This window comes from Pararge aegeria, chromosome 27 (genome assembly GCF_905163445.1).
Source record: "Pararge aegeria chromosome 27, ilParAegt1.1, whole genome shotgun sequence".
Classification (NCBI taxonomy): Eukaryota; Metazoa; Arthropoda; class Insecta; order Lepidoptera; family Nymphalidae; genus Pararge; species Pararge aegeria.
Window position 1 is genome coordinate 6,979,153 of NC_053206.1, and position 26,055 is coordinate 7,005,207.

At 30.6% G+C, this 26,055-nt stretch overlaps 2 protein-coding genes across 3 annotated transcripts in view; both read left to right on the forward strand.

Moving 5' to 3' along the window:
* Nucleotides 1-339: 339 nt before the first annotated feature.
* The window catches only part of LOC120635640 (xaa-Pro aminopeptidase ApepP-like), a 50,782-nt gene continuing 25,066 nt past the window's right edge, over nt 340-26,055 (forward strand). The window contains exons 1-3 of one of the 2 annotated variants that reach the window (XM_039906680.1): nt 340-403; nt 22,977-23,032; nt 25,727-25,824. In XM_039906680.1, coding sequence (XP_039762614.1) covers nt 25,729-25,824 — 96 coding nt within the window. In that variant the 5' untranslated portion in view covers nt 340-403; nt 22,977-23,032; nt 25,727-25,728. Of the gene's footprint in view, nt 404-19,714; nt 19,765-22,976; nt 23,033-25,726; nt 25,825-26,055 lie in introns of those variants that run through there. The other variant, XM_039906679.1, reaches the window with a different exon arrangement.
* On the forward strand, nt 594-6,450 carry LOC120635641 (histone chaperone asf1). The gene is made up of 3 exons (XM_039906681.1): nt 594-1,307; nt 4,243-4,386; nt 5,975-6,450. Exons 1-2 carry the CDS (start codon nt 809-811, stop codon nt 4,383-4,385), a joined length of 642 nt encoding a protein of 213 aa, XP_039762615.1. The 5' UTR covers nt 594-808; the 3' UTR covers nt 4,386; nt 5,975-6,450.

Below are 26,055 nucleotides of genomic sequence, written 5' to 3' on the forward strand. Positions count from 1 at the left end.
TCTTGATAAATTCGTGCAAGAAATCCTCTGATAAACGCCCTACCTTTTTCATTTAAGTAGAATTCGCACATTAAGTTTATACTGTGGCCTACGGCCTGCGCCTAGACTCTAGCCTAGCGGCAACGAAACATAGATTTCTGTAGATACTAATATAAATGAGGAAATACATGAGGTAAAAGTAAAGTAGTCCAGTGTTAGTTCTGTCCAGTAGTCCAGTGGTAAGAGGAGCCATAGACAATTCAGACTTACTCTTCCGCTTTCATTTAGTTATCTATAATATTTTAATAATCTATGTCGATGACTATGACAATTTGAAATTGACATTGATGTTGACGTCGTTGACGTTGAAATCTGAAGTTGGGTTAGATTTGGTGTTCCACAAAGACGAAAATAACAAATACACGTAAGTTTCTGTTATGTTTATAACATTTGTGTGATAATGTTTTATTTATATTTATCGTATATGCCATGTACAATACATTACAAAAGCTTTTAATATAGAAAACCTTTTGGAATTGTGGTGAAATGTCTATTTTATTTACATCAATATAGTTCGCGTTCTTGCCGCTTGGCGTTGTAACCGCAAATTATTATGGTCACGTGACAGCGTCAAACCGCCAAAATAAATGTCATTTCTGCCACCATCCACAATTATTTTCGTCGTGTTTTTGTTCCACGAAAAAAAGTCGTTTAATCGTTATACTTACCTTGTTTTATTGTGAAAACACATCGATTTATTGTTGCTAAAGGTTTTTCGAGTGCATTAAAAGTTTAAATCGCTGTGTGAACGTAAGGAAGAACGTAAAAAATGGCTAAAGTTCACATAACCAACGTAGTGGTTCTGGACAATCCCAGTCCATTTTTAAACCCTTTTCAATTCGAATTGACCTTCGAATGCATTGAAGAGCTCAAAGAGGATTTAGAGTGGAAAATGATTTACGTCGGTTCAGCAGAAACAGAGGAGCACGATCAAGTTTTGGACACTATTTACGTGGGTCCTATCCCGGAAGGACGTCACATGTTCGTTTTCCAAGCCCCTCCGCCAGATGTGACCCGTATACCAGAAAACGACGCTTTAGGAGTCACAGTAGTTTTACTAACATGCTCATACAGGGGACAAGAGTTTGTCAGAGTCGGTTATTTCATAAATAACGAATACAGCGAAAATGAACCCGAACTGCGCGAGAATCCACCGGCGAAGCCACAGTTTGATAAAGTTGTTAGGAATATTCTTGCATCCGAACCGAGAGTTACGAGGTTTAAGATCAACTGGGCGGAACCTGATGCGGTTACAGCGACAGATTCAGGTATGTAATATTTTTTTTTTTTTTTTATTCTTTTTTTTTCTTTTCATTTTGCTTACGTATGGTGAACAATGACAAATACATATTATAAATGAAATATGGTTAAAAGCAGGATTTCAAACAGCATCGGTTTAGTAATCTTGGCCCAGTTGCATTGCCAACTAAATTAAGCTCCTCATACAACTGATGCTGAACATATCGTTGATTTTTTATCGTATATTTTGTATTGTGGTGTATCCTGGGCTAAAGTACTAGTGCTGGGTTCGTTGAAAAGATGGAGAGTATGCTACTTTTCATCTTTTCAACGAATACACAAGTTGATTTGTTGCTTACTTAGGCTTTGACGGAAAGACAAACACACTTTTGCATTCATTTTATTAGTAAGGATTGATTATGAAGATAGACTAGCACTTTGATGACCTGACACTATTATGCCTAATGGAAAGCAAATATGTATGTCTTTAAAAAAAAAAAAAAAATTCCTCCAAATTATCAAATAAAACACACACACACACACATAATCACATTAAAATGGTTAGTATATAAGCACCGAAAAAACCACAGGTTTGTCATCGGTGCCTATTTGCAATTACCTTAGGTGTTTAATTAGAAGAATAAAAACCAGCTGTGGGAAAAACATACTGGATTGTGCCTATTGAATCTTGCGTCTACAGTTATATGTGGCTGGAAACTCACGTTGCCAGGAGGGTGTTACACTCGTCAGTGTGGATGAGAAATGTGGATTGAAAACTAGTTGTTGTAGTAGCTGTTTGTTTGATGCTCTACTAGCAAATACTAAACCATATATATACATATATATATGGACCACCCTATTCCCCATGTCTGAGACACAGGTTCACTGGTGTCCCGGTAGCATCCCCCTCTGAAACCTACCATTCTGACTACCAGGTGAATCTAACAATATCCCAATAGCCAGGTTTGCTAGGTCCTCTTCACTTATTCTATCCTTACCTGGTAGTTCCCATCTTACCAGCACGTTCATGGGGCACCCAGCTATGAACTGAAAGCTGGTTTCCACCTTACCAAACTCTGGACAGGATAGATTTTCTACAATTCTCATTATTGACGGTCGATTGGCGCAGTGGGCAGTGACCCTGATATCTGGGTATAACGACGTGGGTTCGATTTCCACAACTGGAACAATGTTTGTGTGATGAACATGAATGTTTTTCAGTGTCTGGATGTATTGTAAGTATTTATGTATATTATTCATTAAAATGTTGATCAGTCATCTGTTAGCACTGTAGTCACAGCGTAGCTTGTGTTATGGGTACTACCCATAACACAAGCTACGCTTACTTTGGGGCCAGGTGGCGATGTATTGTCGTAGTATATGTATGTATTTATTTATTTATTTGTTGTTGTGATACTAAACCATGCTTATCTTTGATGCCAAGCAGCATTGCTGTGTTAGTCTGAAGAGCATGGTTGCCAGCTTAGTACAGTTAGACTAAAACTTAACTTAGTGAGGCTTAATACCTAAGTCTCAAGTTAATGGACAAACCAACACTTTGTTGTATGTTTGCCCTAAAAGTGTTGCTCTGTTTAAAGGCTTTTCCACTGGTAGGCCTTCTGTTTTCTCTGTACATAATAGAGAAAACCCCATAGTCATATCAGTTTTAGTATCCCTATTGACAACATAGCATTATAAACTCTAAACATCAATCTATCTAATAATAAATAAAATATACTACGACAATACACACATCGCCACCTAGCCCCAAAGTAAGCGTAGCTTGTGTTATGGGTACTAAGATGACTGATGAATATTTTAATGAATTATATATACATAAATACTTAGAAAATACATATAAACACCCAGACACTGAAAAACACTTAATGCTCATCACACAAACATTTTCCAGTTGTGGGAATCGAACCCACGGCCTTGGACTCGCCAGTCGGCCGTCAAAACTGAACTTGAATCTGAACTTAAAGTACACTTTTTACTATCTACAAAGAGATAACTTCTTCAATCTTCACTTGACACTTCTGTCTGTACTCATCTTATTTCTATATTTTTTCCACCATTTTATATGAACTTCTTTTTTGATCTGGGTTCCTGTCATTTTGTATTCCTAATCCAACTTATAACGACCACACATTATGCACAATTTTGACCAGTCTTAACAAATATACCTTTTTCATCTTTAACCAAATGTACATACAAAGGCCGATTTTTTAACAATTATAACTACAGTCAAAACCGTTTATGGCGACATCGTTTAGAACAACATACCGGTTAAATTGACCAAAATCGAAGGTCCTGGCTAAATGCTATATGACCGCCTTATGAAAACATTGGTTTTTACGACATTGTTTACATACCGCATTAAGCAACCACATTTGGTTAATGTTTTCGGAAAATTATATCTGTAGAACAACAGCTGTTCAGCTGTATTGTAAACAATTTGAATAGGTAACAGTATCCACATCTGGCACAGTATAATGGTCAATGGCTGTTATCGTAAAAAAAACAAAATTTAGGGTCTTTTATAATTCTTAGAAACAAAGCACATGCATGCAGTAGCCTCAAGGCCCGCTCTGTCATATCTCTTAAGTCAGTTTGTTACTTATCTTTACACAAGACAAGCCAAAACATATTGTTGAGTTAACTGTGAAAATTGTAACATGTCGCAAAAAAGAAAACAAATCAATATCAAAGAAAAATCGCGTATTACATACATGTATTATCTTTCCTATTAATACCTGTCACCGGTTGTTACAACTATCGGTTTTTACGACTAAATACGAGTAGTCCCTTCGATGTTGTTATAACAGATTTTGACTGTATAAATAAAAAATTAACCACAATAATGCCACCTCGCAGTAATACATTTAGGATGCCATTAGTACTATTATTAAGAATGTCTTTTTAATTTATGGTTTTAATTATTTTTTGGAAATTATCTTTTAGGGGACGGTAATCTAGAAAGTCATGCCCCGAGTAATGATTCATACGGAGCATTCAATACGGATAGTCAAATAAGTGGAATTTTCCAAGGCAGTTTGAGTGGGTACGGAGATAATTCCAATTCCGTCGTGCATATGGAGTGCTGAGGTGACTATTATTATTTTTATTATTACATAATTGACTCTTTGTCTTATTGATGTTTATCCAGTCTATTCTTAAACTGATTCAGTGATTCTGCAGTCACTACATCTTCAGGCAAGGCATTGCACAATTGTATAACTGTATTGCTGATAAAGTGCTCGGAAGGATTAGACGATGCCTGCTAATATTCAACTTTGAGACCATAGCACCTTAATCTGGGGTTACTCTTTGTTGAAAATATTTCCTAAGAATTTTGGTAATTGGTAAAACACCCCAATCCACTGGCACACAGCCTACTGACTGTGGAAAGAACCAGACGTATGAAGCGGGCAGAATTGCTTGATACTGTACAGACTTGAGGACACTGGCCCTCATAACTGTCAAAGTCAATAAGAACTTCAAGAAATCTACTTATAGTCTATTGACTGATTGTAGAGAACAAAAAAAAAACCTCAAAATTTGGAATGTTGTAATACTTATTTAAGTTTCAATGAGATCGCCACTGATCGCCTATAACTTTGGTTACTCCCCATCTTCTTTGTTCCACTACAAGTTAAGGCTTAATTGTAGTCATGTTGTAGTCTAAGATGAATGTTGATTTGTCTTTTTTAAAGAGTTATAAACTCAAACCACTCAATGATTGGTTTCTATGCAGCAACTTACTGGGGCAGGCACAGGGTTTTTGACCAGGGATGCATAAAGAAGGAAGATGCCGGCAAAATACTTCACATTTATGAGTGATACCAAAATTTTAGGGTAGACAGTGCTTTTGTGCATATATGAAGTGCAGGCCACTGGGCACTGGTGGTAGCTAACAAGATCCGATGCCTCCCAAAGACCAGACCTTAATTACGCTGATCCATTTTTATGGTGAAGCTTTTTATTGTCCATCTGATTGTCTCGGGTCTAATTTCGTAGACTAGTCCCCAAAACTTTTTTTTAAATTAATATATGTGTAGACTGATCGAATCACAAAATGGTCCAGACATAATAATAATATATAGACTGATACACGTGATGGAAAGTGATGATGCAGCGAAAGAATGTGCCTTGCCTATAAAATGCGTAGTCACAGCATTTTAATCTATGACCCAGTATTGTATGTGAATACTCTTAAAAGTCACACAAACACACTTTGTTTGGGTCACGATAATATTCAAGTAATCACATTTTAGTTATTTGTAATGAAATAATAAATCTATATATATAAAAGAAAGTCGTGTTAGTTACACTATTTATAACTCAAGAACGGCTGTATCGATATGGCTGAAAATTGGTGGGTGGGTAGCTTAGAACCAGGAGACGGACATAGGATACTGTTTATCCCGTTCGACAGCGTTCCCGTGTGAGTTGACATAAAAAGTCAGTTACACCATTTATAACTCAAGATGGGCTAAACAAATTTTTATGATATTTGATTTTTTGGAGTCCTCTTATACCGGAATAGGATAATAAGTATTAAAATAATAACATTCATAAAAAAAAAATTATGCGCGGTACGAAGTTCGGCGGGACAGCTAGTTTTGAATAAAAATGAATGTGTAAATGTAGCAAATACAAACACTTCACTTTTTGTTTTTTTTTTTTTTTACAGAAAGAGTAAATATTAATGAAACAACAAGACAATATGACATGCTGTTATAGGAAATAATACAAATGGACTGACAAATTATGGAGATTTTATATTGTATGAGCGGCGTGCACAATCCTTTTATGCAGGAACGCACTACCATATATGTAATAAATATGAAGTCAACCAAGTTGTTTGTATACTCATAGAGAGTACCTGCGCGCAAGCAAATCTGAGGGTAGAGCCATCATTGCCCTCGCTGCATCCATCCATTGCTTGTTTGATGGCATTACCTACCAAAATTTTTTTTTTATGACTCTGATTTTTTTAAGCTTATTAAACTAATGGAATGAATGCTTTGTTATAAGTACGATTCACATTAAACGCGCCGCATCAAATTCAAATTCATAATTTCTTTATTCATGTAGGCCTATCACAGGTACTTATGAAGCGTTCATTGCATGTAAAATATGACATAGAAGTGAGTTGATGGCGATATCTAAATTCGTCAACTTAAGAAAACGAAAGCTGCGAGGGTTCCGAACGCGCCCTGGTCTAAGAAGAAGCCCACAACAAATTTGGCCGGTTTTTTGTTATCACCATCTCACATTGTCATTTAATGAATTAGAATTGTGTTCAAAATTTGTTTAAATTGATCAAGGTTTATTAAGAATAATTAATAAAACATACCCAACGTCGAGGCTAATATTGTGAAGTGTCCATTACTCACTCGTGTTTTAATTTTACACATTCATTTGTATAAGTATTTCGTTCCCCTTTGTATCTTTCCGGTTCGACAATGAAATCAATAATTTAGATTTTTTCTAACGTGAAATTGACACCACTTCGAAGATTTTAAAATAAATAAAAAATAAAACTCTTTATTTTCACACAAACACAAGTTAAAGAAACAAAAAAGTATAGGAAAACCAACTATAGAAGCAGAATATAAAAGGCGGCCTTATCGCTACTAAGCGTTACTCACGCAGTTACTCCGACATTATGCCACTTTTATAAACAAGGGTATGCGTGTTTGGACGATACAGCGTAATTGTCGGAAGATTTAAACGACTGGTGCGATAGTATTGTTCATAAAATCTAGGATTTTAGTTATTCTTATGTTATACGTATATTTTTTAAGTAAAAAAAAAAATATTGTCGCTGTCGTCGCGTAACTAACATTTACAATTAGTGCAATTTGCTAATTTTATGAGATGTCCTAAAATATAATCAGTCTAATTTTGTAGTCGCACATGTGGTTTCCACTACGGGTAGTGCGTGCGCGCCACGAGATAAATGTCCCTACACGTATTTTTTATAGAGATTAGACATTCTCGTAGCACGCATGTAATCCCTAGAATAGAATAGAATAGAAAAAAAATTTATTGCTTTAAAATGTACACAACATCTAACATTTACAATTAGTGCAATTTGCTAATTTTATGAGATGTCCTAAAATATAATCAGTCTAATTTTGTAGTCGCACATGTGGTTTCCACTACGGGTAGTGCGTGCGCGCCACGAGATAAATGTCCCTACACGTATTTTTTATAGAGATTAGACATTCTCGTAGCACGCATGTAATCCCTAGAATAGAATAGAATAGAAAAAAATTTTATTGCTTTAAAATGTACACAACATTTTTATGGTGTAGTTTCAACAGTTTCCCACTTTCTGGCGTGCAATTTTCTTAAATGCTACGAATTTAATTTGCACATGACTTTTATCTTTACACTTAAAATTACAGATTTATTCGATATATATATATATATATATATATATCACAGCGTGTACTCAACAACGATAATATGAAGTATGTCTTACTAAAGTTGGAAACGTGCAAGGTTTAAGGTTTTTTTTTACACCACTCTCTAGGCAATGCCTTATTTTAGGACCCGTTGTAAAGGTGTATAAGCTTAGCGGGGTGTAATGTACTGAAATACATTATCCCCATGGGATGTAATGGAATTTGAATTGAAATACATCGCGCATCTTAAGAAATTTCTGTTCATTGTAATATCGCTATCTCGCTTTGACGAATGATGGCGGCCCCCTTTCTTACCCTCCCGAGACCGTAAAGCCCGAAACATTGTAAATTATTTAAAAAAATCCCTTCAAAACTTACTTATCAACGAAAAGTTTCAGTGTTGTATTATTGAAATAACACAATGGTAATGCTGTGGTCGTTTTTGGATTTCCTTATTATAATCTTCAATGTTTTTTTTTACCTTGTCTTATAATGTAAACAATCCTTCTCTTACTTTATAGTGTTTTTAAATTGTTAATAAAAGAATAAAAAGACTAATAAAACAAAAGAAAAAATCTTTTTATTTTGTTAGTTTTTATTTATTTTATTGCACTTGTTTCTTGTTTAAATAATACCTAACTAGTGAAAAGATTGTTTACTTTATGACGCAAGTTAAAAAAATGGAGTGTGTATTGGGGAATTGGGAATGGTTGCATGACGGCATAAAAGTGTCATGTCGTTTTCCGTGACGGCATCCGTGTTGATTTTACTGCCAGGGCGCGCTAATAGATACACAATGACGCCTTTCCAACTAACGTTATGCGTTCTATATTAAACTAAGCTGTACTAACGTAATGATAAGACAGACAGACAGAGATAGTCTATAGAACTGTTCTCAACAAATTGACTACAGTTTGTCGGCTTAGAAACATCCAACTTCCTAACATGTTTAGTGTATTATATTTCACACATCGACATGTCAAACTAATACCGGCCGAGTTAGTTGGAAGTTCGAAGACGACAAACCATAAAATTATTTTTAAAATGATTATTGTTAAAACCATAGACTGTATTTATTTTTTTATTTTAAGATTTCATAACTAAAATTTTAGACTTAATTTAGTGAAAATGTTTTTTTTATCAAAACCATGCGAATATAGATTAAAAATAAAACGAAATTGAGTACAATCTGTTTGTTTAATTTTCTCACTTTTATGATGTTGATATCTCCAATGTGTTTATTTTCTATTGACGACTTAAGGAAGTTTATAATTTCTGAATTTTCCCAGGTATGGTGGGAGGCAAAGGTTTTTCAGTGTCTGGGTGTTAATATGTATATTTTATGTATTTATGTATATTATGACGTCATTCGGAATAAGACATTCTGTAAAACCATTGTTTACATTAAAACTCAAGGTATTCAGTTGAACATTAATAATTAATCGATAGGTAGTTCATTCATTAAAATAAATCGATAAGAACAAACGAATAAGTTATACCTGCCTAATAAAAACGTGAGTACATTATATACTAAAGTACATTCTATACTAAAGTACATTATATACTAAAGTACATTCTATACTAAAGTACATTATATACTAAAGTACATTATATACTAAAGTACATTATATACTAAAGTACATTATATACTTTTAAGTACATTATATACTTTTAAGTAGATTATGTACTAAAGAACATTATATACTTTTAAAGTAAGTTGTTAACTGTAAACCAGTGCGACACATGCGACATAACACGGTTTACTTCGTCAGAGTTATCTTTACTCCTATCAGTCTTAAAAATTAGAGATGTATCATCTGCAAACAATACAATGTCGCATGTTCCACTGACATGGTACGGTAGATCATTTATATACACTAAAAATAGAAAAGGACCCAAAATCGAGCCTTGTGGGACACCCATTGAGGTATTTGAACCCTGAGACTTTGCATCATTTATGCAAACTCTTTGGGTTCTATTGCTGAGATAAGAGGCAACCAAATTTAGTGCAACGTTTTGGATACCATAGTGGCTTAGCTAAAGAAGCAAGGTTTTATGATCAACACAATCGAAAGCTTTAGATAGATCACAAAAAACACCCATGGCGTTCTGTGAATATTCCCAGGCATCATAAACATGTTTTATAAGTTTAGCGCCTGCGTCCGTTGTGCTACGACCTTTAGTGAAGCCATACTGCTCAGGGTGTAGTAAGTTATTTACATTAAAATGATATAAGAGTTGATTTAATATAATTTTTTCAAATATCTTACTAAGAGCTGGTAAGATTGAGATAGGTCTGTAATTGTTTATATCATTTTTATTACCAGATTTAAATAGAGGAATGAGTTTACTATGTTTCATTAGGTTCGGGAAAGTACCTAAATCAACACATTCATTGAAAATTATGGCTAAAAGAGGAGCAATGACGTCAATAATTTGAGATATTACCTTTACCGACATTCCCCATATATCACCTGTTTTCTTTAATTTTAACAACTTGAAGTTTTTACTGATATCCGATGCATCTATATGTTTGAAATGAAATAAAACTTTGCACTCATTAATGTTGCCTCTTAATAAATTCTGAGCTGCAGTAGGTGAGGAATTTAGTAAATCTGTTAACAAAATAGGAACATTCTGAAAAAAGTTTTCAAAAGTACTAGCAACTTCTGTATCAGTAGTTACCATATTATTATTAATAATTAATTCATTTCCGTCTCGAGATTTAGTTTTCCCAGATTCATTATTAACAATTTTCCAGGTTGTTTGTATTTTGTTTTCAGATTTTACTATCCGATCTTTAATGTATAGCGACTTAGCTTGTCTACAAACATTTTTAAATGTTTTGGAGTAACTTTTTACATATTCAAGGAAAGTTGGAGTCTGATTGTATTGTTTTTCATCATATAGCTCATACAACTTATCCCTGCTTTTGTAAATGCCTATAGTCGCCCAATCACTAAACCTCATTTTTTATTAGAATCTATGTATTTAAAATTAAATACTTTATTAAATGCACTTTCTATTTCATTGAAAAGCGTACGATAAGATTGTCGGGATGACAGTTTTCAAAAAAGAGAGCAGGAATTTTGGCTGATATTTCACCTTCAAATCGCGTCAGTTTACTCTGAGTTATCGGCCTGTACTTAACAATATGTTTATTTCTATTTGTACCAACAACAGTAATTTGTTGGCCACAATGATCTGACCTTAAATTGTTTAATATCGATTTACCTAAGATATCACTGTTAAAATATTATCTAAACAAGATGCTGAAGTTGCTGTGATTCTTGTAGGTTCATCGAAAGCATTATTCAAATTAAAACATTTAAATAAATTTAACAACCTAGTCGTAGTAATATTATGTAATAAGATATCAACATTGGAATCCCCGCATACTATTACATTTTTAGTAGACATACACAATCGCTTTAGGACATCTTCCATTACATCCTCGAATTGGTTGAAATCACCTGAGGGGGGATGGTACACACACACTATTATAAAACGCTCCAGCTCCACACAAGACAGTTCAATTATGCGCTCCACAGAAAGACTAACTATATCTTTTCGCTCCTTACATGTTATATTATTGCGTACAAAAATTAAGGATCCACCATGAATAGCAGTCTTTCTAAAGAACACACTTGACATTTTGATACTTAAATACATTATTTACTTAAATACATTAAATACTTAAGTACATTATTTACTAAAGTACATAATATACTTTTAAGTACATTATATACTAAAGTACATTATATACTAAAGTACATTATATACTTAAGTACATTATTTACTTAAATACATTATATACTTAAGTACCTTATATACTAAAGTACATTATACACTAAAGTACATTATATACTTTTAAGTACATTATGTACTAAAGTACATTATATACTAAAGTACATTATATACTAAAGTACATTATATACTAAAGTACATTATATACTAAAGTACATTATATACTTAAATACATTATTTACTTAAGTTCATTATATACTTAAATACATTATTTACTTAAGTTCATTATATACTTAAGTACATTATATACTTAAGTACATTATTTACTTAAGTTATTTATTTACTTAAGTACATTATTTACTTAAGTACATTATATACTTAAGTACATTATATACTTTTAAGTACATTATGTACTAAAGTACATTATATACTAAAGTACATTATATACTAAAGTACATTATATACTTTTAAGTACATTATATACTTAAGTTCATTATATACTTAAGTACATTATTTACTAAAGTACATTATATACTTTTAAGTACATTATGTACTAAAGTACATTATATACTAAAGTACATTTACTTTTAAGTACATTATATACTAAAGTACATTATATACTTTTAAGTACATTATATACTAAAGTACATTATTTACTTTTAATTACATTATATACTAAAGTACATTATATACTTAAATACATTATTTACTTAAGTTCATTATATACATAAGTACATTATATACTGAAGTACATTATATACTAAAGTACATTATATACTTAAGTACATTCTATACCAAAGTACATTATATACTTAAGTACATTATATACTTAATTACATAATTTACTTAAGTTCATTATATACTTAAGTACATTATTTACTAAAGTACATTATATACTTATAAGTACATTATATACTTAAGTACATTATTTACTTAAGTGCATTATATACTAAAATACATTATATACTTAAATACATTATTTACTTAAATTCATTATATACTTAAGTACATTATATACTTAAGTACATTATTTACTTAAATACATTATATACTTAAGTACATTATATACTTTTAAGTACATTATGTACTAAAGTACATTATATACTAAAGTACATTATATACTTTTAAGTACATTATATACTTAAGTACATTATTTACTTAAATACATTATTTACTTAAGTTCATTATATACTTAAGTACATTATATACTTTTAAGTACATTATATATTAAAGTACATTATATACTTTTAAGTACATTATGTACTAAAGTGCATTATATACTTAAGTACATTATTTACTTAAGTTCATTATATACTTAAGTACATTATATACTTAAGTACATTATATACTTTTAAGAACATTATGTACTAAAGTACATTATATACTTTTAAGTACATTATATACTAAAGTACATTATTTACTTTTAAGTACATTATATACTAAAGTACATTATATACTTTTAAGTACATTATATATTAAAGTACATTATATACTTTTAAATACATTATGTACTAAAATACATTATATACTTAAATACATTATTTACTTAAATTCATTATATACTTAAGTACATTATATACTTAAGTACATTATTTACTTAAGTACATTATATACTTTTAAGTACATTATATATTAAAGTACATTATATACTTTTAAATACATTATGTACTAAAGTGCATTATATACTTAAATACATTATATACTTAAATACATTATTTACTTAAATGCATTATATACTTAAGTACATTATTTACTTAAGTACATTATTTTCTTAAGTACATTATATACTAAAGTACATTATATACTTTTAAGTACATTATGTACTAAAGTACATTATATACTAAAGTACATTTTTTACTGTTACGTACATTATATACTAAAGTACATTATATACTTTTAAGTACATTATATATTAAAGAACATTATATACTTTTTAGTACATTATATACTTAAGTACATTATGTACTAAAGTACATTATATACTAAAGTACATTATATACTTAAATACATTATATACTTAAGTACATTCTATACCAAAGTACATTATATACTGAAGTACATTATATACTTAATTACATAATTTACTTAAGTTCATTATATACTTAAGTACATTATTTACTAAAGTACATTATTTACTTAAATTCATTATATACTTAAGTACATTATATACTTAAGTACATTATATACTTAAGTACATTATTTACTTAAGTACATTATATACTAAAGAACATTATATACTTTTAAGTACATTATTTACTTAAGTACATTATATACTTAAGTACATTATATACTTTTAAGAATAAAATATACTAAAGTACATTATTTACTTAAGTTCATTATATACTAAAGTACATTATATACTTAAATACATTATTTACCTAAGTTCATTATATACTTAAGTACATTATGTACTAATGTACATTATATACATTATGTACTAAAGTACATTATATACTAAAGTACATTATATATTTTTAAGTACATTATATACTAAAGTACATTATATACTTAAGTACATTATATACTTTTAAGTACATTATGCACTTAAGTACATTATATACTAAAGTACATTATATACTTTTAAGTACATTATGTACTAAAGTACATTATATACTAAAGTACATTATATACTTAAATACATTATATACTTAAGTACATTATTTACTTAAGTACATTATTTACTTAAATACATTAAATACTTAAGTACATTATATACTAAAGTACATTATATACTTTTAAGTACATTATGTACTAAAAGTACATTATATGCTAAAGTACATTATTTACTAAAGTACATTATATACTTTTAAGTACATTATATACTTTTAAGTACATTATGTACTAAAGTACATTATATACTGAAGTACATTATATACTAAAGTACATTATATACTTTTAAGTACATTATATACTTAAGTACATTCTATACCAAAGTACATTATATACTTAAGTACATTATATACTTAATTACATAATTTACTTAAGTTCATTATATACTTAAGTACATTATGTACTAAAGTACATTATATACTTTTAAGTACATTTTATACTTAAGTACATTATATACTAAAGTACATTATGTACTAAAGTACATTATATACTAAAGTACATTATATACTTTTAAGAACATTATATACTAAAGTAATTTATTAACTTAAGTTCATTATATACTAAAGTACATTATATACTTAAATACATTATTTACTTAAGTTCATTATATACTTAAGTACATTATGTACTAAAGTACATTATATACTTTTAAGTACATTATATACTAAAGTACATTATATACTTAAGTACATTATTTACTTAAGTTCATTATATACTTAAGTACATTATATACTTAAGTACATTATATACTTTTAAGTACATTATGTACTAAAGTACATTATATACTTTTAAGTACATTATATACTAAAGTACATTATTTACTTTTAAGTACATTATATACTTAAGTACATTATGTACTTAAGTATATAATGAACTTAAGTAACATTATATACTTAAGTACATTATGTACTAAAGAACATTATATACTTTTAAGTACATTATTTACTTAAGTACATTATATACTTAAGTACATTATATACTTTTAAGAATAAAATATACTAAAGTACATTATTTACTTAAGTTCATTATATACTAAAGTACATTATATACTTAAATACATTATTTACCTAAGTTCATTATATACTTAAGTACATTATGTACTAATGTACATTATATACATTATGTACTAAAGTACATTATATATTTTTAAGTACATTATATACTAAAGTACATTATATACTTAAGTACATTATATACTTTTAAGTACATTATGCACTTAAGTACATTATATACTAAAGTACATTATATACTTTTAAGTACATTATGTACTAAAGTACATTATATACTAAAGTACATTATATACTTAAATACATTATATACTTAAGTACATTATTTACTTAAGTACATTATTTACTTAAATACATTAAATACTTAAGTACATTATAACTTAAGTACATTATATACTTTTAAGTACATTATGTACTAAAGTACATTATATACTAAAGTACATTATATACTAAAGTACATTATATACTTTTAAGTACATTATATACTTAAGTACATTATGTACTAAAGTACATTATATACTAAAGTACATTATATACTTAAGTACATTATATACTTAATTACATAATTTACTTAAGTTCATTATATACTTAAGTACATTATTTACTAACGTACATTATATACTTAAGTACATTATATACTTAAGTACATTATTTACTTAAGTTCATTATATACTTAAGTTCATTATATTTATTTATTTACATTAAATAAATATGTACATTATTACTTAAGTACATTATATACTTTTAAGTACATTATGTACTAAAGTACATTATATACTAAAGTACATTATATACTAAAGTACATTATATACTTTTAAGTACATTATATACTTAAGTACATTATATACTTAAGTACATTATATACTTAAGTACATTCTATACCAAAGTACATTATATACTTAAGTACATTATATACTTAATTACATAATTTACTTAAGTTCACTATATACTTAAGTACATTATTTACTAAAGTACATTATATACTTTTAAGTACATTATTTACTTAAATTCATTATATACTTAAGTACATTATATACTTAAGTACATTATTTACTTTAAGTACATTATATACTAAAGTACATTATGTACTAATGTACATTATATACATTATGTACTAAAGTACATTATATACTAAAGTACATTATATACTTTTATGTACATTATATACTTAAGTACATTATATACTTAAGTACATTCTATACCAAAGTACATTATATACTTAAGTACATTATATACTTAATTACATAATTTACTTAAGTTCACTATATACTTAAGTAGATTATTTACTAAAGTACATTATATACTTTTAAGTACATTATTTACTTAAATTCATTATATACTTAAGTACATTATATACTTAAGTACATTATTTACTTTAAGTACATTATATACTAAAGTACATTATATACTAAAGTACATTATATACTTAAGTACATTATATACTTTTAAGTACATTATGTACTTAAGTACATTATATACTAAAGTACATTATATACTTTTAAGTACATTATGTACTAAAGTACATTATATACTAAAGTACAATATATACTTTTAAGTACATTATATACTTAAGTACATTATGTACTAAAGTACATTATATACTAAAGTACATTATATACTTAAATACATTATATACTTAAGTACATTATATACCAAAGTACAATATATACTTAAGTACATTATATACTTAATTACATAATTTACTTAAGTTCATATACTTAAGTACATTATTTACTTAAATACATTATATACTAAAGTACATTATATACTAAAGTACTTTATATACTTTTAAGTACATTATGTACTAAAGTACATTATATACTAAAGTACATTATATACTTTTAAGTACATTATGTACTAAAGTACATTATATACTAAAGTACATTATATACTTAAATACATTATATACTTTAGTTCATTATATACTTAAGTACATTATATACTTAAGTACATTATTTACTTAAGTACATTATTTACTTAAGTACATTATATACTTTTATGTACATTATATATTATAGACCATTATATACTTTTAAGTACATTATGTTCTAAAGTACATTATATACTTAAGTACATTATTTACTTAAGTACATTATTTACTTAAGTACATTATATACTTAAGTACATTATATACTTTTAAGTACATTATGTACTAAAGTACATTATATACTAAAGTACATTATATACTTAAATACATTATATACTTAAGTACATTATATACCAAAGTACATTATATACTTAAGTACATTATTTACTTAAGTACATTATATAGTAAAGTACATTATATACTTTTAAGTACATTATTTACTTAAGTACATTATATATTAAAGTACATTATATATTAAAGTACATTATATACTAAAGTACATTATGTACTAAAGTACATTATGTACTAAAGTACATTATATACTTTTAAGTATATTATATACTAAAGTACATTATATACTTAAGTACATTATTTACTTAAGTTTATTATATACTTAAGTACATTATATACTTAAGTACATTATTTACTTAAGTACATTATTTACTTAAGTACATTATATACTAAAGTACATTATATACTAAAGTACATTATTTACTTAAGTTCATTATATAATTCAATTATAAAAGCATGAGTTTTAGTTTTTCTTAAACTTTTTTTTTCTTCTTTTCCTTTCTGGCTTCTTTATGATATATAAATATATACTTATTGTATATAAATATATATTGTATATTAGCCTTAAAAATATAAAGTATATATATATATATATATATATATATATAAATTCTTTAAAATAATTGTTTTATAAATATAACCTAAAATAAACTATTTAAAATAAATAAAATCTAAAACGTCCTCGAAACCACCGCAGCGAGGCACAGTTCCTAAGATGCTGGCAGCATTGCCCCTTTGGACGGCCAAACTAATTCGTTGGCCAAGGTAACTGCCCGCTCTAGGATCACCCTTTTCGATAGTTCTTTGAAAAGGGTTCTTGCCCCCGGACCCCACGGTCGCAAAGTCTCTTACGTTTTTTTTCTCTTTTCGTTACGTTTATCTTAAACTAGGTACTATTTTTATTATAGCAAAATTATGTATACATTACCACAGAAATCGGCAAATACAATGGTTAGAAATTAAAATTAACATCTGCCTTATCGACTATAGATGAAAATTATACTTATTAACAAATGTTATAATGACCTTTCGGTAACCAGGGGTAAAAATAGGTGTCTACGTGTAAAGAGCCTTTGTTTTAAATAAACAGAGATCGTTGGAAATGTCACACGCAACCTCAGCTATTGGTTGACCTTTCTTAATATTGATTTTATAACCTACTAGCTATTGCCCGCGACTTCGTCTGCGTTTGATTTTGTTTTTTGATGTGGCATAAAATTTAGTTGTAGTTTAAAAAACAATTAAAGTATTCAGTATCGCTAAACCTTATAAGGGGTTTGCCGCTCTCCGCTGAGGAGTTCTGTCCTCTATCCCCAATCACAGTTTGACCACACTTAAACACATATTATAACCTCTATAGTACAACAATAATTAATTGAATAGGTTATAATTTCTCGGAGTTATGGTGTAAAATCATGAAACTCTTTCATCCCCTCTCCCAAAGGCACCGAGCTTGATGTCGGGATAAAAAGTATCCTTTATTACTTCTAACACTTCCACGAATATGTGTACAAAGTTTCATGAGGATCCGTTTAGTAGTTTTTGCGTGAAAGCGTAACACACAAACTTACATTGACATTATAATATTAGTAGGGATAGGGATGTACAGAAATCTTCCTTGTTACAGTTTTATTATAAGTATATAGATAATAACTGACAGACCAAGCCGGTGGTCAAACTTATAGAAAGTTTGTCGTGCTTTGGACCCGAGATAATGTGTTCTTACCGAGAAAATCGAACTATCAATTCGCAATCCATTACGTTTCGATTTAAATTTTTAAGGAAATGTAAAAGACATTTTTTAGCTAATAGTTTAAAAAAAAAGGCCAATGTTCGATTAAGATTGTCTAAATGATTTTCATTAAGATTAAGTTACATTTACATTTAGTAGTTGAATATTTTAGTAGTTTCTAAGGGGATGGATAATTATGTTGGAAAATATTTGTTACATTTATTTTGAACAATAAATTAAATAATAAAAAATAAAAAAATTTAGGTCCGCATTAGTCCGTTTCTCAGCTCCGCTGCCTCGCTCCGCTCCGGTGGACTGGCAGCCTTGTGTGGAATGTCTTTGTATTAGGTATTTATTAAGTATATATACGCTTACTTTGGGGCTAGATAGCGATGTGTGCATTGTCGTAGTATATTTTTTTTTATTTACTATAAGAGAAATGAGATACAATCTGTTATTGCTACAAAAATATATCAACAACTGCAGATTTGACAACCTTCTGTCGTCGGTTGAGAGAGAAGGCTCGTTAGATGACGTCGAATTTGTTAATGATATACTTTGGCGTAACATCTAGTCGCTCCATGTATCTGCCACATTCCACCATAGTCCATAGTCCATATTCTGGACTTCGTGTACTGTACCACAATTATCTCAGTTGGGAGAACCTATCAGCATTTGTTCAATTCACTTCCAGTTCAACGCTCATCTAAAGTGGACAACAATTTATCACTGAACTTATATTTCTATTGTTTGTTTAAGTGTACGCTTTATAACAGAGATGTTTCTGCTCGTATTTTATATGTTTATTTATACGTAAGTAAATTGAACATAATTTATTACATATAAATTCAAATATTTCTTTATTCATGTAGGTCTATCACAGGCACTTATGAAACGTTCATACATATATGTTTATATGATTGTGTAATGGTGATAACTTTGTTCGACAACTTAAACCTAAAGTTAGGAGGGTTCCAAACGCGCCCTGGTCTAAGAAAAATACCCGGCTGGTATTTGGTGGTATTTTTTTTTATCATGGTGATAACAAAACAACTCACAGTCAATTAATATTTAGCTATGACGTTAAAGCAATTCACACCAAAACTTTTAAGTAATCCTTAATTTTATAATAGGAAAATAGGACACAATACATATACAGTACAATCTCACTAATCCGGCACTATTAAAAACCGGAGGGTGCCGGATTATTGGAATGTTCGGATTACTGGATTATACTGAAAAAATCATAGGTAATAAATAAAATAAAGCATTTCATACAGAGAATAAATGTATATAATGTATTAAATTAACATGTAGGTAGATATGTAATTAACTAGTTTTGAAATAATCCTTAATTGAGGTCTGACTGAGGTTAGACTGCTAGTCGACGACACAGCGACCAAGCGCACAGGTATAGAGGGGTGAGGGAGGCGTGGGCGGAGGGTGCCGGATTATTGGACGTGCCGATCTATCGAAGTGCCGGATTAGTGAGATTGTACTGTAATTCTAAATTTAAAAAAAAACCCCGATTTTCAGTATAGTTAACATTAGGTATTCTACTATGCGAGCCCTTTCGCTACCAATGTTAAGAGTTGTGAGAAAAAAAAATCATATCTAAACTTTTTTTTAGCTGTATACTAAGGTACCGACCTGACACCATCTAAGCGGGTGAAATGTATGTTGGCAAGTACATATTCGAAAATTTAATGTACGTTCATAAAAACATTCCCAAATTTAAGAAAAAATGTGACTGCAATAATTTAAACATCAGAAGTAAGAATAAACTTACAGTGCAATATGCTAGGTTACATAAAATTCATAATTCGTTTAAAGGAAATAGCATACAATTCTACAAAAAAACTACCCATTGATATATTGGAGATGTCTCTTAAAAAGTTCAAAGTTTGCAATTAACATAAGCTTATAGAAAACTCCTATTATAGTATAAAGGACTACGTAATCGATAAAAAAGCTTGGGTGTGAATTATTGCTCTAAGCAGGTTGCTCTTCTAATAATTTTAAATGATATTGTGAGATGGTGATAACAAAAAAAAAACACCCGGCTAAGTTTGTTGTGACGCGTTTGGAACCCTCGTAGCTTTAGTTTTAAGTTTACGAATGTGGTTATCGCCATCATCTCACTACCGTGTAATTCTTATGTACGCATCAAAAGTGCCACCTATGGGCCTAAGGCCTACTTGAATAAAGATATTTTTGACTTTAAACCATTTTGTGGTGGCGGCCATCTTGGATTTTGAATTTCTCATCGTGTATTCTAGGCCATTAATTTGATATAATAGCCATATTGAGGGAGTTGATAAAAAATATGTAATCCGCAATTTTGTAGCGGCGGCCATCTTGGACCGATTTTCATCAAACATGGGAGCATCCTCAGGAAATGTTGACTTTACAATTAATAATTGTTAAAAGGAAAAACAAACAACAACAACTCTCTTAACAATTATTATTTGTAAAGTCAACATCTCCTGAGGATAACAAAGGAAACGTGCGTAGAGGGTACATTGCCGAAGATCTGTTTCGTGTGGAGTATAAGGATTGAAGAAATAATAAATTACAGCATACAGATTCTCCTGCTTTTCGCGGAGTATAAGAGCAAATTAAGCTTAATTTTCATGATACTGCCGACTACTTCACCTTTGAACCTCACCGTTCGGGAGCTACGATGCTACAGACAAACACAGACACGTCAAACTTATAACACCCAGTCGCTTTTGCTTGAAAACAAGATGTTTGACACCTTTGTAAGACAAGAACACTTCGTAGATTTTAGAATGTTTTTTTTTTTATTTTATGGTGGTTAGTTACGATGCAGTGTAATATGGTAGCGGGCTAACCTGTTAGGGAGTATGGTATTCATATCCCTAATCGGTTTCCACGCGACAATGCAACGGAACACTAAATCGCTTAGCGGCACGTCTTTGTTGGTAGGGTGGTAACCAGCCACGGCCAAAGCCTCCCACCAAACCAGACCAGAGACAATTCAGAAATTATAAATTCCCAAATTCGAACCCGCGACCCCCTGCTTAAATTAACAGCTATCACCGTTGCGCCAGGGAGGTCGTCAAAAATTACTTAATGTCAGATTGTGTTTTGATATGTGTCGCTTATGGCAAATCAAAAGAATTTATCATGCATACGAAAAGGTCACAGACTAATTCAATTAACTTATAAAACCAAAATAATATCGTCGATATGAATGCATACAAGTTCACAAATTCCAAACCGAACCTCGAAGTTCCGGGTTCTTCTTTTTATACTCTTTTTAAAATTGATATTGTGCTACGTTTGATGAAAGTCGGGTCCAAGATGGCCGCCGCAACAAAATGGCGGTTCACATTATCTCACAACGCCCTCAAACTAAACAGCTTGACTGGGAGAATAGTATACACGATGACAAATTTCAAATCCAAGATGGCCGCCACCACAAAATGGTGAAATATTTTTTTTAACAACTTCCTCAATATGGACGTATGGCCTGAAACAATAAATTTTAATAATGAAATAAAACAGTGCATTGCTCTACTGGGATCGAACGATTATCACTGACAGGTATATTACATACGATCGACCAGTGCGCCGTGCAATAATTGTTGACATTACTATTCCACATGACGATAATCTGGTGAAAGCTGAAAAGGAAAAAGTATCTAAATACTTGGAGATAACCGCCATGTGGAGTGTTGAGTCGACAGTTTTTGTTCCGATCGTCGTTTCAGGTGGTCTTCTCGCGAAAAGCTTCGACCAATATCTTAAGAAGTTTTCGCTTGGTTGTTGGATCATGAAGGTCGGATACAGAAGGCAGTAGTCCTTAAAACGGCGCATATTGTGAGGAGGTTCCTCACTCTGGAGCCCTGACCGCCGGTTGCTTGGGCATTCAAAAGCCCCGCAAGCGGAGGGTGGATGTTTTTTCTTATACATATTTAATAGTGTTTTTATTTTTTTAATCATTGTTAGGAATTAATTAGTCTCATGCCTTTATTTATTGAATGCTTCCATCTTTTCAGGTTCAAATCCGCGAATGGTGCCAATTTAGAACATAGGTGGCGTTTAAAGTATAAAGGTGAGTGAAACAGCATTTACGGAGTGCAGTTTTTACTTTTCTTCTGATAATCTCCTGGTCACTGTACTTGTGGTAGGAGTTAGGACTGATTTCTCCCTTTCGGGATGATGGCGGGAAGATTGGGGGGGTGCTATGGGTGTTATGACACACACACACACCCACACACCAAACACCATAACACCCCCCGAATAAATGCGATTTGAAGTCGTCAAAATAAGCGGCTGTCAATTTTTTGGTTAAAAACCATGCTACTGAAGATGATATTAACATGGTACCAATACGAAAGTAACAACCAAAATTAAAACCTCCTCCGAATATTAAGTCAAATATTTCTACATTCAAATAGGCACATACGTGTATATGGCGATTTTGGTGCGTAAATTACATAAGAAATACCTACTACTACTGTAACTAGAAAAGTTTACGAAAGAAAAGCCTGCAACAAACTTAGCCGGATGACTTCTTGTTATTGCCCCCTTTCTTTTGAGGTTGGTTAAACAAACAAAAATTAAATGTCTATTATAATATAATATTTATTTTATTTTTATTTATTTATTTGGTAACTGTGACCCATCTACACTATAACATAACAGAATAATTAAAAACTAAAGCCTTTATTAACAAAGGACTACGTAAACGATAAAAAAACTTGGGTGTAAATTATTGCTCTAAGCAGGTTGCTCTTCTAATAATTTAAAATTACATTGTGAGATGGTGATAACAAAAAAACAATCGGTGATAACAAAAAAACAAAAAACACTCGGCTAAGTTTGTTGTGGGCTTCTTCTTAGTCCAGGACGCGTTTGGTACCCTCGTAGCTTTAGTTTTAAGTTTACGAATTTGGTTATCGCCATCATCTCACTACCGTGTAATTCTTATGTACGCATCGAAAGTGCCACCTATGGGCCTACTTGAATAAAGATATTTTTGACTTTGACTTTGACTTTGAACAATCTTATAAATTACATTTCAAGTTATTCTACTTAATACTACCAAAATATCAATTGAATTTCATTCCACCCACATTAAGCTAGTTTTCGACTTTTTGACAGTCACACACATCGCCATCTAGCTCCCAAAGTAAGCGTAGCTTGTGGTACTAAGATAACTGATGTATATTTTTTTGAATAATATAAATAAATACTTATAATATATAGATAAACACCAATTTATACACCACCCATAGTTTGCATTAAATACAAATAGTAATTGTATTTATGTATTTATGATATGTTAAAGTATATATTAGTTTATTCGTATGCATTTTTTTTTATTATTTACAACCCGCAGTCTATTATCCGCTACTAAGCGATAAGGCCGCCTTTTGTATACTGCTTCTATCTGTGATTTTTTATTCTTATTGTTTTCTTTTTAACTTGTAGTGTGCAAATAAATAGTATAAATAAAATAAACAAACACCAGGACACTGAAAAACATTCATGTTCATAACACTAAAATTTTCAAGTTGCGGGAATCGAACCCACAACCTTGGACTCAGAAAGCGGGGTCGCTGTCCACTGCGCCAATCGGCCGACAAGATACAGGCCCTTTAAGTTAATTTTCGAGTATCAAAATAATCGACATTCCATATATACCAACATCATTGTAGATAATATTCATTTATCTTTTATCTCTGCAAATCTTTATACGATGACTTTATCAGTAAGTAGATACGTCAGCTAAAATACAGTGGCTTATTAACTGTTGATATGGGTGAGTGTTAGGTTAACTTTTGATTCATTAAAAACATAGAAATCTTAATAAAATTAAACTAGAAATGGCCTTTAATAATTTGGGATAGACAACCATTAAAAGTTCAGAGTGAAACACTACGAGCTGGGAGTCATATTTTTTTGTATTTTTCTAGTATCAAATAACAATTGTTGTGCTCTGAGTCAAATATTCTTCTAGTATCAAATAACAATTTGTATGCTCTGAGTCAAATATTTTTGTAGTACCAAATAAAAAATTTTGTGCCCTGAGTCAACTTTTTCTGTAGTATCAAATAACAATTAATTGGTGTGCTGAGTCAAATATTTTTCTAGTATCAAAAAACAAATTGGTGTGCTCTGAGTCAAATATTTTTTAATATCAAATAACAATTGGTGTGCCGAGTCAAATATTTTTCTAGTATCAAAAAATCAATTGGTGTACTCTGAGTCACGTTCCTGGCGACAATGTGACTCGTAAACAACATTTATATTGTCTTGGTATCAATATTTCTATTATTAAATTAATTAACAGAAAAGAAAGTTACAGTTTAACAACTTTCTTAGCGCAGTGGCGTAGTCTAACAAAATAGAGGGGTTCTTTATCCGGCAGGGGCAATATGGGAATTTATAATTTCCGATTTTATGAAGTTCTAAGGTCATGCCTGTTTCTGCCGCAAAGCAGCCGGTCTGTTCCGGTCTGAAGGGCGTGGGCGCACACGTATTTGAGAACATCATGTTATCACCTTCAGAACGCACATTACTCCAAAAAGTTAATTGTGTGCCTGGGATCGATCTCTATTCCTTTCAGCACTGCTTCTACATTCATGACATCATCATCATCCGCAGCCTATTAGATTCCCACTGCTGGACACAGGCCGCCACTCTCATAGGAGAGACGGTTGTAGAGCATAGACCCACCACGCTGCTCCAATGTGGGTATAATAGTAACACAAACGAATGATTGCTATTTATGTTATTACAGATATGTCGCTGCAGCGATTGACAGCGCTTCGAGCGCTGATGGCGAGCCAGCCATCCGCTCTGGCCGCATACATCGTACCCACAGCTGATGCGCACAATGTAAGAATCATATCATCTTCAATATTATGACCAAGTGCTGGATTGGGACGCCTTTATGCCATAAACAATACCTACTTGTCTTTATCCATAGAGTGAGTTAACATGTTTGTATACTCATTGGGTGTAGCGGCGCGCAAGCACAGTCGAGCCAGTATACCGTCGCGGGCAGCGGGATTCCGCGCTTCGTCTACTGCAATCACAAAACCCTTTGTCTGACAAGCGTAGTAGTTG